General features: G+C 36.3%; 1 protein-coding gene across 1 annotated transcript; it reads right to left on the bottom strand.

Annotated features, from left to right (window-relative positions):
- Positions 1-2,875: 2,875 nt before the first annotated feature.
- On the bottom strand, positions 2,876-14,268 carry LOC309483365 (soluble guanylate cyclase 88E-like). The gene is made up of 16 exons (XM_082149161.1): positions 13,999-14,268; positions 13,772-13,904; positions 12,640-12,814; positions 10,467-10,558; positions 10,103-10,360; positions 9,799-9,940; positions 8,460-8,585; positions 8,066-8,186; positions 7,319-7,448; positions 6,990-7,136; positions 6,653-6,799; positions 5,760-5,916; positions 5,484-5,593; positions 5,227-5,316; positions 3,820-3,938; positions 2,876-3,393 (listed from the first exon to the last, which is right to left on the bottom strand). Exons 1-16 carry the CDS (start codon positions 14,124-14,126, stop codon positions 3,045-3,047), a joined length of 2,424 nt encoding a protein of 807 aa, XP_082005287.1. The 5' UTR covers positions 14,127-14,268; the 3' UTR covers positions 2,876-3,044.
- Between the last annotated feature and the right edge of the window lie 3,549 nt (positions 14,269-17,817).

The raw sequence follows: 17,817 nt of genomic DNA, 5'->3' as shown, positions 1-17,817 counted from the left end.
CATAATATTAGTAGGCAAATAAAAAGTACAAAATAATTATATATATCCACAAGGTTAAAAATACTCATAACACAGGATACACCCTCACGCACAAACATCCCTTCATAACTGAACATATTATGTTCTAAAGCAGCTGATTATTTTATATATTCCATTTCATTTTAGAGGCCTAACAACCAATTACTACACACACAGAGAGTGGTGGGAGAGCTGGGTGATAACATTACTTTATTTGCCCTTTTCTTGTGCAAACTTCATTGTTTATTCACAAACATTAGAAATTGCTGTACAATTAATTGATCCTGTGTCATAGAAAGACACCCTCAGGGCTAATGTCTGTGCATTGGTAATGTCCTTACTAAAAATGGCTGCTTATCTGCATGGAAACCATCTGGACTTAAGCCCTAATGCATATAATAATGGACTAAAAAAGGAATCGATGCATCTGACTTGACTCTTACAATAAAAGTGTTGTTTACAATCTGTACTATAGGTGAATTCTCAAGCTACAACAGCTTTCTCTTTCAGTTTTGAGATTGAGGCTGAAAACATGACATCTGTGTTTTTCTGCAAAGCTAAGAGCGTTCGGCAAAGTAAGAATTAAGTTCGTCTCCAAGGCAACAGACAGGAAGTGTCGCTTAAGTGGTTTCCTGATGGCTTCCTCTTTATCGCTGAATGATATCTGACATGTTGTGTGTGTGCGAATGTGTAATGTGTTTCAGAGATAAAGCAATGAGTATCCAGTACAGTTTGATGAATTGAACTGTGATATTTGCAATAATGTAAATGTCATGACTGCCTTAATCTGATAAAAAAAACACGTTTGATCAGGATCAACACATTTTCAGATTTCTGTTACATTTGTGTTCTTCCTTTTTTGAGTCCAAGCAGACTTACTTGACAGTAACAATGAACTTATGGCATTGGAAATACGTCACGTTCTAAACAGAGATGGGCATAAATACATAGAAATGTATTTAAAATACAAATACAAAATACTGTGTGAATATTTTTTTTTTTTTAAATACAAATACAGTATTTTGTATTTTGAAAATACACAAAATTGAAATTGGCCATCCAGTGCAGGTATAGGTCACAGTGAATGAAGAGACTATATAGGCCTATACTGACTTTTCATTCCTAACCTAATCTCTGCCCTCTCTGTCTTTCTTTCTGTCTTTCTTTTCTTTTCTTTCTTTCTGGCAATTACAAATAAACCTATGCAAAATAGCAGCCATTCATATAGGCTACTTATTTCTGGTTACAATGTAGTCTATTACTTGTGGTGAACACTATTAAAAAATTCATACTAGTATGTAAAACAGTGGGAACCTTTTCTGCTATCTAGCAAAGAATATGGATGGGCGATATGACCAAAATCTAAATTTTACTTCACAGTAACAATATCATGGTTTCACAATTCTCAATATCAGTTTTTATCCCACAGCATAAACTGAATTTCAAACTCTTTTGAGTGTTTTTTTTGTTGTTTTGTTTTTGCAGGTAGTCCAATGCTTTTAAAGTCATTTTATGTTTATTTTATGTAAAGTTTATTTGTTTCTATAAGTTTATTAAAATTACAAAATTTAGAAAGTACATCTAAAATTTTAAATTAGAATTAATTTAGATTCATTTGACACTATTTACCCCTTTTTGATTATTATTTTTTATGTACAATAAAACTAAAAGCTGAAGATGTTTGTGGTGTATCATTCATCAGTGCTTCTTTTTCCACTCCAACGTTCCAATAATTCCTGCCCACTAAAAGCTGCACGGATACATTTGCTTACCCCACAAATAGGCCCAACTATGTAAACGATTTAGAAAAAGTTCCATCAATTCAAACTTGATATCATCGCTATGATATGTAGTGTCATATCACCCAGCCCTAACATGCAGTAACGCTTTAAACACATTTGACAAGCTAGTTGATCAAGCAACCGGTCAAGACTGATTGGCTTACGCTATTTTCCCACTTGTCTGTGCTCTTTTATTCTTTCATGTTAACTGAAGTGAATAATGCTGTATTTTAACTTTAATCAACAAGTAGAATTGATCATGACATTCTCACCTTATAAAAATGTTTAAAAAAAAATGTTGATCCAATGCTGAGCTAGTGAATGTCTGAACTAGTTGATGCACAAAATCAGTACCCTGATAAAGAGGTTGACTGGCAAAAAGTATTTTATGTATTTTGAAAATACAAAAATACTCATCTTAAATGTATTTAAATACAAATTACATTAGATCTTAAATACATGTATCTGAAATACTGCCCATCCCTGGTTCAAAGTATGATGCTAGTGTTTGTTTCCTGGTTTTCTGGTATCTCCTTTTGTTTACGTGTGTGTGTGTGTGTGTGTGTGTGTGTGTGTGTGTGTGTGAGAGTGTGTGTGTGTGTGTGTGTGTGTAGGCCTGTCTGAACGTAGGTGTATGTCTTCGGGTGAATGTGTTCACATGCTTTATTTAGGTCACTTGAGATTATCTGATATGTTTGCTCTCTAAGCAAAGTATGTGTTTCATGGCAATTTTACAGTTCTCATCAAACAATGAATTCAAACGTAATCTGTAAACAATTACATTTAACATTTGAGATTTTTTAGAACTCACTGTTGTTACAGTAACCGAATGAATACAGGGATTCGGCACATCTACTGTATCATAGTGAACCTCTCTAAAGATGAACAAAAATGTTCTAACTGTACATGCAAATGTTATAATATACTTAATAGATCGATTTTAATATATCACATCTGTTACTTTAAATAAAACATTCAAATACAGTTATTCAAACTTTTTAAAGAGGAAGTAGCAGCCGAACTGCACTTTGGACATCCTCTCTTATTTTCGATTTACTGTCAAATTGTGATCCAAATGCATCATGTAATTTAGTTACCAGTATTATTCTTTTTTTACACAAAGTAGTATCTTATCTTGACATGAAAAATAAGTCAGCATTATTCTCCAGATTTATTCCCAAAATTTGCGTTTAAAATTCAAGCTGGAAAGATTCACTACTATTTTATAAATCTCCCCCTGGATATTTACAGCAAATTGCAGGCTGTGCTTCGCATGGGGAGGTTCGCTGGTAATCGTGAGTACTTTTTGTTGTTAAGCTCTGTAGCTGCATTCTCCTGGCCGCCAGCAGGCGGAGTGCTTTCCTGCACATTACCCGAAGCATTTTCTACCTTCCCTTCTTTGTTATTCTTTGTCTTTTTAACCTTTTCTTTGTCCTGCTGGGACTCATTGGTGAATGTGTTTGGGTCTGGAGCGCCCTCTAGTGCTGGTAGGGCGTCAGGGGGCAGGTCAGTGGGAGTGGGCTTTCCCTCAGCCTGCTCCTCATTGGGGGTGTTCCGGTTTGATGGGGAATGTTTGCTGTTGGTGCAAGTGGACCTGAACGAAATTACATTTAAGATGGAAGACAGAAACACAACTGTTAAGCATTCTGTCAGGATATTTTTCTGGAAGATGGAAAAACATGATGAATTGAAAGAAATAAGGTTATGGCCTATGGCAGGTAAGTCATATCATCATGTTTAAGGCATCAAAATGATTCATTATAAACGACAAAGAATTTGATGCGAAAGATATTCGCTTACCAGCAAAACCAGCTACCTGCATTATGTTTTGTTTTTGCTGGTATGCTAGTGTCCCCTCTAGTGCTTATTGACTAGCAAAACATCCCTGGTCAGCCATGATGCTTTTCAACCAGTTTCACCAGCTAAGTTTTCTAAACCAACTAGAATTCTGGTCTTTTTTTTTTTTAGCAGTGTAGATCACATAGTTGTTGTGCCTTGACGTGTTTTTTCCCCATCTCACCCATTTGAGCTTCTGTCCTCTGAGTCCTTCTGCTCATTGCAGTATCTGAGCTCTGCTGGAGTCTTAAATGACAGATCTTGCTTTCCCTTCAGCCAGTATGTCTTCATATAACCTTTACCCTGAATCAAGAGGGATTACAGTTGATTTCACACCACTTTATTTTCTTGCAGTACGAGTAATATAAAGTTATACATTTTTTTTTTTTTTTATCTTTATTTGAAAAGTTTTACACAAAGTAGTGAATGGTACTTTTAGACATAATGCTTAAGTAACCCCTCCGGTTCTACTCACACCTCTCTAGGGGGGATTTAAACTAGCATTCCCGGCATGGGAGCCTCTAGTGCACCTCTTGAGGTCAGGGAAGTGAGGTTTACTCGCACAGCTCTTTACTAACTGGCCTCCTACTACTCTTTCCGCTCCGAGTGGGATTCGAACCGGCATCTCCAGCAAGGAAGGCGGGTGCTCTAACAAGGATGCTAAAGAACACAGCCTCCAGTGTCATGGGGTTTTTCCGGCACAGCGCTCACTAGCGGGCGCCTCAGTTACACTCACCCCCCCTAAACCCCATTCCCGGGTCACGGCAGCAATGTAACCCTTCCAATTCTACTCATAACACGCCAAGCCGGATTCGAACCAGCATCTCCAGCATGGTAGGGGGGTGTGTTAACAAGGACGCTAAAGACCGCAGCCTCTAGCGTCCTTGCTAATTATAATTATATAATTATATTGCTGAATGCAACTGTTTTTGGGCAAGGCTTTGGTCCATGGAAGTCTTGGATTAAACTTTGGCTCTGAAATAAATGTTTAGGCCCGGACTATGTTATGCTTTGTTATGATTGTGAACTCTTATATATACACTACCATTGGAAATTTAGGGTCAGTAAGATTTTTGTTTAAAAGAATTGAATTATTTTATTCTGAAAGGAATGCTTTAAACTGATCAAAAGTGACAGCAACATTTTTATTTAAAAATGATTTTCTTTTGAACGTTTCTTTAAATCAAAGAATCTTGGAAAAAATTTATCACGATTTCTGAAAAAAATATTAAGCAGCGCAACTGTTTTCAACATTTATAATAAGTAATGCTACTTGAGCACCAAATCAGCATATTAGAATGATTTCTGAAGGATCATGTGACACTGAAGACTGAAAGCTGAAAACTCAGCTTTGCCATCAAAGGAATAAATTAAAATTTTAAATATATTAAAATAGAAAACATTTATTTAAAATTATTATTTTACTATTTTACTGTATTTTTGCTGAAATAAATGCAGTCTTGGTGACCATAAAATACTTTAAAAAAAACAACATTTCATTGGTGTACATAGTTTTGGAAGTTTTAATGTGCATAACATTGTTGATAATGACAGTGAAGATGTTGGTGATGATAATTATGTACTGTAGTACCTTAACAAAAATCTTTCCACGTTCCTCAATGATGTACGGCTCATGCTCCAGATGGTCTTTGGTGGTTTGACTGATGTGGATTTGCATGCCCTAGCCGCACAGAAAGAGAGAGAGTAAAATTAGCTGTTTAATTAACTGTATTTCCTGTAAAATATAATTCAAAATCACTCATTATTTATTTCATGATAAGACAGTTTTGTATAATTATTTGAGGCTGTTCATTTCTAGTCTCAGTACAGCATAGGAAAGTGGCCCACCACGCCATTTGACTCCATCCGAGAAGCCGTGTTCACAGTGTCTCCAAACATACAATACCTGGGCATTTTCAGACCCACCACCCCTGCCACCACCATTCCAGAGTGAATGCCTGTGTGAAGACCAAAACAAAAGCCTTAAGCTGGAGCATGAAGAGTTTAAAATGTGTAAATCATGTTCTTACATTGTGTGGCACGCATACAAATTACGACTACATCACATGAAAGGGTTGTTGTTTTGTTAAGCATGGGATACTGTGCGAGTCCGGGTGAACCTACCAACACGGATCTGAATGTTGTCCCCGGTGGAGGGGTCTTTTAGGTGATCAATGGAGCTCAACATATCTAGAGCCATGTCACAGATGTGGTGGGCATGAAATGTGGTTTTATTGGGCACACCTGCCACCACCATGTAGGCATCCCTAATGGTCTCCACCTGAGTGAGCAAGAGCATTAGTTAGGAGTTTCATTTCGCACTCAATTTGAAGCACTTTAAAAATGACAATAAAGATGAAAGGTACTGTACTTAATTAGAAATTAGAAAGTTTTATTAAAAAATAGGGATGCATAGATATAAAAATTCTGCCAGATACCACCAAGCTGATATTTTCTGGTATTTACCAGTATTTACATCCGAAATTATTTTTAGGCAATGGTCGATATTAAAGACATTTATAATGTACAGTATAATAAATGGTTATTCATTTTGAGATTTGCCAAATATTACAAATACTTCTGTTTAAAAGTTTGGGGTCCGTATGATAAAAAAAAAAGGAAATAATTTTTTTTTTTTCCAGCAAGGATGTATTAAATTGATACATAAAATATTTCTTTTTAAAATAAATGCTGTTCTTTTGGAATTTTGAAAAAATGCAGAAAAAATGTAAAGCAGCACAACTGTTTTCAACATTGATATTTGTAAGTAATGTTTCTTGAGCAAATCATTAGAATGATTTCTAATGCATCATGTGGCACTGAAGACTTCCATTTTTACATTTACATTTTAAAATATATTAAAATAGAAATAGCTATTGCCAATATTAGATTATAGGATAATCTAATTTAGGGCGATAGCCGATATGGTGATATACATCGTGCCTCCCTTGTGAAAAAAATGAAAGAACATGTTGTGTCAGTGGAAAAGTTGCCTTTGTTGGAGTTCCTTACGTTACCTTATAAACATTGTGCTTCTCGCTGAGTGTGTCAAAAACGATGTAGATCTCGTTTAGCATGTCCACCACCTGCATGGGGCTGATGTGGATACAGATCTCATTAAACTTCACCACATCGCTGAACAGGATGGTCACGTCTGGGAACACCTAGAGGGAGATAACAGATCAAGAACAGTGCTTAATAACAGCAGGACAGCACTAGAGGAAAAAATAAAGTGCTTTTCATCGTATTTCATTAACCCTCTTGAGATTTTGATCTCAATGGTCAGTGAAATTCATTTAAATTGTGTATTTTATTGTGTTTAGAAGTGTGTTTAATGGGTGGGTTTGTGTGTACCTGACATGTCTCCAGGGCTGTGATTCCCTTGCGCAGTCTGTCCGCCACTGCTTTGGGTATCATGGCATACAGCAGGGAGTCTCCTCTCTTCTTCTCCTCGTCCAGTTTTTTAATGATCTCCTGCAGCTGTGCATATTTCTGCTGCTCCTGTAGGAGGCACAGTCAGAGATCGGCCTGTCATTTCTAGATGCAATAACAACACACTCAGCTTAACAGACTTGAGTCAGTGCATACTGGAAATTCTGCTACGTAACTCCTGCATTTTAAATAAAATGTGTCTCTTTAAGGATGGGATTTTGGGCTCGGTGGCATCAGTGTGACATGTATACCTGGTCAAGTGCCAGTTGCAGCTCTGCTGATTGCTGTGTTCCAGCCAGGATGAGCTCTCTGCTTGAGTCGTGCAGGTTTAAATCATTGACGTAAACACCCATTTTTATCATATCCTCCACTGTCTCAATACTGTACAAAGGAGAATATGTTTTAATAAAAACTGTAATATTTTTATAAAAACAGTTTTTCTGCAGTTAAACTGTTTCTACAGACAGATTTGACAATTGTAGACTTATTACTACACATTTTAAAGGGCTCATATGGAAAACAGGATTTAAATTATATAGATTAGTACTACTCAACTGGCAGGTCTGTTCTGATCGGGACATGGACAGTAGGGGGAAAGAACCTATATAATTGTGCATAGTCAAGATAAATGGGCTTAGTAACTTTAAAGTAATTTAGTTACTTTTTATTTACAACATGCTTGTTTTAAGGACATATTTGTTCCTTTTGTATGCTTAACATTTTTGCTGCAGTGTTGGATGATGTCAAATGTAAAAACTGGATCCTGAAAAACCCCAGTTGAGAACCTGTTTAATTCTCAGAGGTCAGAGAGAGAATGGAAAATGGTCATTTCAAACTAAATAATGACTAAAAAGGCTGCGAGAATATAGGATATTGTCCCTTTGAAATGACTTGGCAGAGAACTATTGATTGTCAGTTTTATGTGGCAATGACTAAATTAATGTTTTCCATTAGCTCAGACTACAATGTTGTAAATGTGTGAGATTATGAAAGCTTACATGGGAGTTCCTAGAAAGATGAGGGAGTCCCACTGAGGGACGTACTTCATCTGGCCCTTGAGGTGGAGAGGCTTTTTAGGGGGCTCCCGCATGTCTTCAAATATGGTTTCACTGCACTTTCCTGAACAAGAGATAAGTTTAATTTTTCATTGCATAGACAGAAGATTTGGATTCCTTTGGATGATCAAGACTAGAGGCACTTTCTGAGGTCCCCACAACACTTTAAATAATGATTTTAATCTCATTGACTATAGAATTCATCAATGTTGTCTTGGATCAGAGTTATGCCACAGAAGTGTTCTTTTCTTGAATGTTTTCCAAAAGCATAAAACAATGTCTAGAAAGATGCCAGTGGAACTCATTCAGAGCATCACTTTTCTGTAATGTGTCTAACCAGTGACAGTCTGAAAAGCCAGCAGCTCGATGTCCTCTCCTCCGGAATTAGGCGAGCTGTTATACTGAGTCAGAGTGCCGCTGTATTCCTGGTTTGTCCCCTTCATTTCCTCCATCACTTTAATATCTGAGAGAACAGCAGAGGCACAGTCACAGAGGTCAGCATGAGATGTTTTAGGACATTATCTGCTCTAATCCATGTAGATCTGTGTAGGCTAGATGGTTAGATGCATTACATCCACCAGCTGGAGTGCCCTTGATTTCCACTCCTCCCGTCTTCTTGGCTTTCCCATCATGAACTACACTTCCCATAACCCATTGCCTGGACTCATTATTGTTTTATCACTTCTACCTGTGTGTCTTTACCCTTGTTAACTTTGTCTATAGAAGCCCTGTTTATTCAGTCATTCATTGCAAAGTCTTGTATCTTGTCACACTGCATTCTGTGTGTTATTTTCTGGTTTTCTGTTTCATGGTTTTGATCTTCTGCTCGTCTCCCTGATTTTCCTGTGTCTTGGACTCTATTATCTGGATTGTTTGCCCTGTGGTGTTGACCCTCGCTTGTTATATAGATTTTGATTCTGGATTGCCCAAATAAAGCTGCATTTGGATCCTCAACCCCTTGTGTCTCAGAGCAGTTTGTGAAAGGATGTGAATGCTTACATGCTACTAATGTATCTGACTTCTGATGTCAACACTGCTGCGGTTCTTGTTCTGACTGGTCTGTGTGGCTTTGGCTATTATTAGGCATGGAATATGTGAGCGAAGAATTCTCTGTGTATGTGTATACAGTATATTAGTGTGTGTGTGTGTTGAAGAACAAATCTAAATAAAAATCTAGTTTAAAACCCATGCCAAGTTCTTTAGAAATGTCCTCTTTGTGCTCATGTTGGTTTCATATGATTTAGAAAATCCTTTAAACCATTTTCAAGAAAAGTTTAAATTTAATGGTTCTAAAAAAGTGAGTGTCACACCTTAAAATAATTATTTTCATTTCTTATTATTTAAAATGTTGAAAATAGTTGAACTGATAACATTTTTGGCAAAAGCCATAAAACATTTCTTCCGATTTAAAATAGAATAGAAAAAAATAAAATAAATGTTTTTGTAAATTCGATCGATTTAATCGAATGAAGAATAAAGCATTAATTTCTTTAAAATATCTATTTCTTGCTGACCTTTGCTTGAGTGAATCATGTCACTGACTCCTATTATTTTTATTTAACGTGATAATTTTTGCTACACATTTGACCCTAATATAATCTATTCTGCAGAATTCCACAGATTTTACCTCACAGTGAGTGTACAAATGGTTTAACAAAACAGAATAAGCACTGTACCTCGCTCTTCTTTTTTAGGTTTTTCACTCTCCTCTTTCTCCTCTGGTTCTTCTTTGTTGAGTTTAGGTATGTTGACCTTCTGTTTGCTCTCCACCACAGCCTTAGACAGCAGTTCAAACACATTGTTGAGGTGGGTGTAAATCTGAAAGAGCACACACCAACAAAGCACCTTTTCAGGACACAAATGCCAAGAGCATGAAAAGAAAGCATGACATTTTTTTTTTTTAAACGCCTCATCTTTAAGTTGTTGGTTGTTACTTTTATGCTGCTTTGGATCTATTCTCCAACCTTCCAGTTCACTCACATTATCCCAGCTGAATTCCAGCATGGGTCGCACCAGGGTAAACTCCTCATTGACCCTTTTACCCTGCAGATCAGAAAACACCTCTTTCAAGCCATCTCCTATCCAATACATGGTCATGTCCCTACGGAATATTACGCTGAAGGGGAACATGTCAAAAAAGATTCCTCTCTTCATGGGCAGTTTCTCATAGCCTGGAGCTGTTTTCTGCTGGGGCATACGGTGCTTAAACGCAGCATTGTCAAAATTCATCTTGTACACCTTCAGAGAGAGAGTGAGAAGATCAGAAATGTGAGAAATAAAGAATAACAGAGCTGGGTTTGTGTATACAGAGGAAGGTAAATGTCTCGTCTGTTTGGACTCTTACCACATATGTCATTTTCTCTGTTTCCTCTTTGGACAGAATCTCCACCTCAATATCTGTGTTGTAAAACTGTCGACCCACCTGAGAGAGCTGTCCTACAGAGGATCCACAACAGATTTTTTAAAAACGTTTAAACAGCCTGAGGCTACAAACACTTTGGCTGACCAGCTTTTATTGTGTAAGATCTAGTCAAACATTATTTTACCACATCTCAATTATCTAAACTTCACTTTGAGATCATTATTTAATAATGTTGCACAGTGACATCTCTCAAGAATTTTAATATGCAGTTTCAGAAAGCACGAATGCAGAAGTCACCATTATGCTCATCCTGTTAATATGGTAACTGTTCATTCAGTAAATGATGTATAAAGCAGATTTATTAAGCAAATGTAAGGAGGCTCAGTAGGAAACAATTTGTCTGAGATGTACAGTTTTTGGATGTAAATTATATTAGTTGTAACTTGGTGTAATCAGGTGGAAATCTTAATACTTGGCCTGTACTTTTTATTATTGTTAAAAGTTCATTCTGGGCCTTGACTTTGCATTACTGGTGACTCTTTCTTCAGGTTACATTGTTACGCCAGTAGGTGGCAACAGGCTACTGTTTGAATGACTCAAGTGACTCATTGAATCATTCAGTAAACCAATTTGTTCGGATTAATTTAGGAATGAAACAAGCGACTTAGGCTGCGTTTACACTAGGCATTAACATGCGATCACCGTGATCCGATCTAGCAGATAAGGACATGACGCGTTTACATTAAAGGGTAACTAAACCCTAAACCAAGTTTTTTTAGTTAATGATCTGTAAGAATGGGGCTTTATTAGTGCTGTTCATTGATTCAAGTAGTTTTTTTGACATTTGTGTTTAAAGTGTTTTAATTTGACAAAATATGGTGTAAAAACGTCTGAGTGCTGCCCTCTTCAGGTTGAACAGTGGCTACTGCAGTTGAATTTTCCTATTGGAAGTTGTGGTACCCTCTGACGTCAGAGAGTACCAGCTAACCACGCCCTTGCCTGCAGAGAGATACGTCACAGATGCACGCCCCCTCTCCACTGGGCTCTGCCTACTTTTCCAGCATTTTTCAAATATTGCCAGTGGGTGGAGTCAGGCTCTGACCAGGGGTTTAGTTACCCTTTAAGTAGCCTCTGTATCTGGATAACCAATCAGATTTCTGTTTCCTCCATAATATTTATTAGGTCTGTAGCACGACACCAGATTACGAGTAAAGATGATACAAATTAAACAATGTACCAATTGCTTAAACTCACTCACTTTACTTTCCTATGCAATCTCCAGTCTTAGATCAAATTTAGTTTTTTGAACGAAGAAATACTTCCAGAGTTGATCATACAAAAATAACTGGGTTGATCATGTTAAACAAGTCACATCATCGATCATAGGGGTTTAAGGTTATAGCGTGCAATGACTATATTGACAGAAATGTGAGATTAATAAACATGCTGAAACAATAAAAACATTCAACATTTAAAAAAATAAAAAAATTAAAAGTGTATTCCGATTATTCCTCTGATCTCGTTCAGATAATGTTGCACAATTAAATTGAAAAATGACACACACAGTATCATGTGAGTCTAAATAAACTGTTTTAAAGATTGATGTTTATTATAAGGTTCAAATAAGTTTAATTTCTTGTCTAAACTGCATCTGGCCATTATTTTCTGACAGCCACGTGGGGAGACTGGGCGGGGATTTATATGACGTCGCCCTCTGAATGTAGATACGATTGCTGGATTGCGTTTACATTACACTGAGATCTGATCACAATGCAGCCTCGACTACCTCTGGACCAGGACACGCTGATCGGAACACTCCGATCAGAAACTTTTCAATGTGTATGTGGACAACATCCGGATACAGGTCGCATATTAATGCCAAGTGTAAACGCAGCCTTATATATGAATCATATGGTATAATCATTCATCCACTCGATTCGTTCAGGAGCGAAACATCACTTTCTGTTGGTCTGAGATGCCCAATATTTAATTCTGCTTTGGCTTTTTTTAAATGAAGTAACTGCCAATACTGTGTCTGAATGTATGTTATTGATTTGTTGTTTATTGAACTGTTGTTCAAAATCAATGTCCCACTTGCAGTCGTGCTGCTGGTCTGAATACAATATACTCTCTACTCTTACAGTAGCACTATTACCTTTGACAAACTGAGTGAATCCTTTCCTTGTTGAACGGTAGTGCAGGGTAAGACTTGTCTCACATTCTTCCTCAACACAGAAACTGGGAGGCTGGACTTTTGGGAAGGAGAAACGGAAGTACTCATGCAGGTTATCCAGCTCATTGATGAAATCTCGTACATTGCGCCCCAGTACCTGAGACAAAGACATTAAAAGAGATTTAAAAGCTATGTAAAATGTGTACAATTATACAATTGTCCATTGAGAAAAGCCCAATAAAGAAAAATAGAAGAAAAATGTCATACACTACCTTTAAGTTTGAGATGTTTTAGTTTATTGCAATAATGATATTGCAATAAATCATAATTCTTTTTAAATATAGGCTAAGACAGTTTATTAAAAAAACAATTAAAGAGTAGCCTATATTTAAAATAGTTTTATTATACTATTAAAACCTCTTATGCTCATCAAAGCTGCATTTATTTAATAATAAAAAAATACAGTAAAAACTGTAATATTGTGAAATATTATAAAAATTTGAAATTATTCTTTTCTATTTTAATATATTGTAAAATATAATTTATTCTTGTGATGGTAAAGCCAAATTTTCAGCATCATTACTCAAAGTTGAAAACAGTTGTGCCGCTTAATATTTTTGTGGAAACTATGATACATTTTTTTTTTTCAGGATTCTTTGAAGAGTAGAAAGTTCAAAAGAACAACATTTGATTTAAAATAACATTTTTATATAAATGTAAAAGTCTTTACTTTCACAACTGACCAATTAAAAAAAAATGTAAGGGACCAAAAAATGGTCCCTTTTGAACATTCTGTTGATAAGTAACTTTGCAATTACATGTCAACTAACTCTCATTAGAGTATTAGTAGACTGTCTGCTTAATATCGGCTAACTCTTTATTGTGATGGTCCTTCAACAGACATTCCACTGACTATAAGTAACTTTGCAACTACATGTCAACTTATTTTAACCCTAACCCTACCAGTCTACTAATACTCTACTAACACTCTAATGAGAGTTAGTAGACATGTAGGTGCAACATTACTTATAGTCAACAGAATGTGTTAAAGGGACCATCAAAATAAATTGAAACCAAAAAATCTTACTGCCCCAAAACCATGTTTGAAAATTACCTTTAAGATCCTCTCATAGCCATAGTTTCCTATCCGCTTGACCATGTAGACCCCGAAAGCGTACATCAGCTCATCGTGAGTTTTTCCTAAAACCTCACCAGCTGCCTTTGCCAATCTTAGGATCAGATTATCGCTGGAATAATAAACACAAGCATTGTTAAATTAGCTAGATGCAATCTATGACACTTAATTAATCAGATATGTGACTCTGCACTTTCAGGACTTACTTGTACATCTGGTGACGAACAAATTTGAGGTGCGGTATCTCCGCTCTGGCCTCGATTAGCCTCCATACGTCCTCTCCATATGATTCATTAATGTAGTCATTCACCGCTTCCAAATACAGGCCATACATCTTCAGGGGGTTTGGAACTTCCAGTATGCTGCCCCAGAAATATGATCAGTCTGAAGAGAGCTCAACCTGGATCAGAGATGCTTCATGGACATCAAGAGGCTTTTAGTCCAGCTTTTAGTTAGGCTATTATATGGCAAAAATCAATGAGATGCCTAAACAAGTAAGAGTAAATGTATGTGGCTTACCTGCAGACCTAGGTCCTGTGTAATGTGTAGATGAGTCTGAATTTGGCTAAAGCAACCCCCCCCCCACCCCCCCACCCTCTCCCCTCTCTCTCTCTCTCTCTCTCTCTCTCACTATCTTTATCTTTAAACACCTGTTTTTGGCACCTGAAGCACTTCTTACTCATTTCTGTCAGTACAATGGACACATGGACTAAAACAAGAGAGCAGGGGTATGTTCATGGCAGGTGCTAAACAACATGCTATAAATTAACCCTAACCCTAAAGTTTTTCCATTTTTATGTGTGAAATTAGATTTTTTAATCTCTTAATAAACCAGCTTTCAAACAAATCACACACACAAACACATTTGTTTTTCTATTATGAATGACTTGCTATTGACTCATATTGTTTGTACTGAGCTAATCATCAGCTAACCATTGTAAAAACCTATAGAGTTTCTTTAATACGCGATTTATTTTGCTCATGAAGCTGCTATTTAGCAGCTTGTTTATGACTTGTTTAATAGTGCTTTAAAATAAAAACTGTGATTATCCTTGTATAACTATATTATAGTTATGGTGGATAAATTAAGTGAATAAATTGTTCCATTGTTCATTCGCGGATTTTAAATAACTTTAAAGTAAATAAAAGATTTCATTAAAAACTTATCGTCAAAATACGACTGTCTCTTTGTGCATTACTCTCAGTATCCGCTAGGGGCCACTGTTGACACAGCGTCGTTAAGCTATTGACTCAACGCTGAAAGCAGCAAAATGACTGACTAGGCTGTTGCCCTTTACTAACGACTTAATGTCATTGTTTTCCAACAAAAATAAATGGCTTACATCATATGTATCTATATATGTCACACGCACATGTATACACACACACACACACACACACACACACACACACACACACACACAGACACACACACCAGTGGTGTACGGCAAAGTCCTCACTTTTTTTTTTATAGCTTAAATATCAAATGGAAATGTATGTCCCTGTTACACTTCATTTTCCTGGTTAAATAAACATTAAATAATAAAAAAAGACCAAATACAATTCTATTTTGTATTTTTTACACTAGCTAGCCTATTTATATTTATTCAAGTTAGTAGTTTTACGATTGTTTACATTTATTCCAAAATAACTAAAGGCAGTAACAATTTAAACAATATTTTTTGTGAACTAATGTTCAGCTTTTCTTTTTAATGGTCAACTTATTTTCAGGTCTTACTTTCCCCAAGCTGATTGATCACTAAAACCCCCCACAGTCATCATGTTTTCAGGCCATTTCAAGTTTGACTTTGACGTTGACATAAAGCGGTGATATCTAAATGGATGCGTTGTTTACTTACTTTTTAATTAATGCTCTCATTAACGCCTTTACTGTCTTCATTCGGGCCATCTCACGCGCACGAAAACAAGAGGCGGGATTTATCGTAGCCACGAACCAATCATATTTAGTCATAACCGATCATATCCAATCATAGCGCGATGGATGCATTCCTATATATATTTATATTTATATATATATATATATATATATATATATATATATATATATATATAGATAGATAGATAGATAGATAGATAGATAGATAGATAGATAGATAGATAGATAGATAGATAGATAGATAGATAGATAGATAGATAGATAGATAGATAGATAGATAAACTGAGCGCTTGACAGTGCAATTAGTGGTGTGTGGGGAATGGACCTGTCACCTGAGAAGCGTGAATTGTGCTCCTGTAGTTTCATCACAAGCCAATAATTAGCATGTCTTTGTTTCCAGTCACCCAAGAAAAACCTCTCAGCTTACATCAGCCTCTATCTCTCACTTAGTCTCTCTGTAGTCTATTTAAAAAGGGGTCATATCCATAAAGTCCAGTTTCTCATTCTTGTATATTTACTGTACTTATTTCTCTCTATGCATGAATGTATAGTTCAGGACACAATGCCTGTGATAAACACGACTGAGATCAGGGGTATCACAAGGGCTAGCTATCACAGTGACTTCTAGAAGTTGTTTTTAAACACCTTGTTCAAAACTCTAATTTAAGCATATTTTCATTTTTGCTGTAGCCCTAGCTGTTGAGTGCACAAGAGAACACAATAAAAGTTCACTGACAAACATTGTGACAGCTTGCCCCGATGTAAATATTCAAGTATTTGATGAATTTTATTTACCAATGCAATTTATTTACTTGTTATATAGAGAAAATATATAGTATAAAGAGAGAAAAAATAACATTGTACATTTAGATATTAGTTTCAAATTCGTTTTAATGTCAATTTTAAATTGTTCAATGGTATTCTTCAATTTCATTTGAAATTTTGAGTATAATAACCAGCAATTATTATAATAGAAGTGGTTAGTTACGACTAGCCACAACTTTTAGGGATGTCTATACTGAAATTAAAATTCAAACATAAACCTACCCTGCAAAATATTAAGTAAAATCTGTAATATACTAGCCCTGACCTCCCATATGCACAGTTATATTCAAATGAATACTTTAGAGAGCTTGTCTGCAGAACCTTCCCTCTTTTTCATCTGAGTTACTTTTACTCTTGCCTCTCAGGATTGTGCATACAAATACCTCGATCATTTGTTTGCATTAGCATTTCAGCTTCATGCTGAAATCTTTCGAAAATCCCATGTCAGTCTATCTGCGAGGCAAATCAGGAGCTCTCAGAGGAGCTATGATGCTGTGTGTGTGTGTGTGTGCTGAATGCAGCATATGTGAATGTGTGTGCATGGATGTGTGGGAAGACGACATGCTTATGTGGTTCCAAAGCCAATGCTCTGAAAACCTCTGCAGAATTGCTGTTTTATTCTTATGGCAGGTTAAAGAATTACATAAGATGTTTTATTGATTTGTTGTTTCGTAAATAATAAAATAAGAAAGATGGAATAATTTAAAGATGCACAACTCCTTGCATACAGCTGGTACTGTGAACTTGTGTGCTTGCAATGACATGCTTTTATGTTTGTCGGCCTGCAATGCGTGCTGCTGCTCCACTGCTGAATGATGGATGAATCGTGTTTACAATACAGTCAAAAAATATTACTAATGCATGTACATGGCAGCACATCCTGTGGTCTGACACTGATGGATTTTATGCATAATAAGGCCAGATCCTTTCAGGACCAGTCTGGTGAAGAATGCGAATACCATCATCATATCTAAAATGTATTCACTCATAAATGTTAATTCAATGAGTGTGCGTATTTACCACCAGATTAGAATGAGTTCACGGAAATATTGCCACATTTTCAAATATGAACTCACTATTTGGCAAATCATTTGTGTGGTCCCTGTAGATAGGATTGAGTCTGCAGCTTATTTAATAGGAACGTGACCATACAAAGGCAATGTGGATAATTCACACGTTGTGGATATGGAAATTTCTTGGCAGACAAGCCCGAAGCCATTATGCCCCATAGCTGAATTCTGAATACCCGTCTGCGTCTGTTTCCTATTTCTCCTTTTTCTTTCCCCCCTCTCAATCCACAACT

The sequence above is a fragment of the Leuciscus leuciscus genome (assembly GCF_965113295.1).
Source record: "Leuciscus leuciscus genome assembly, chromosome: 20".
Lineage (NCBI taxonomy): Eukaryota > Metazoa > Chordata > Actinopteri > Cypriniformes > Leuciscidae > Leuciscus > Leuciscus leuciscus.
The sequence above is the reverse complement of the archived record's forward strand: the minus strand, read 5'-3'. Positions and strand labels throughout refer to the sequence as shown.

Bases quoted from the DNA above. Each gene is read 5' to 3' on its own strand.
- LOC309483365 (XM_082149161.1), bottom strand. From the start codon at position 14,126: ATGTATGGCCTGTATTTGGAAGCGGTGAATGACTACATTAATGAATCA. The intron at 3,939-5,226 runs GTACTACAGTAC...CTCTTGATTCAG, and splicing joins GTGGAAAGATTTTTGTTAAG to GGTAAAGGTTATATGAAGAC. The intron at 3,394-3,819 runs GTGAGATGGGGA...AATTTCGTTCAG, and splicing joins GAGGACAGAAGCTCAAATGG to GTCCACTTGCACCAACAGCA.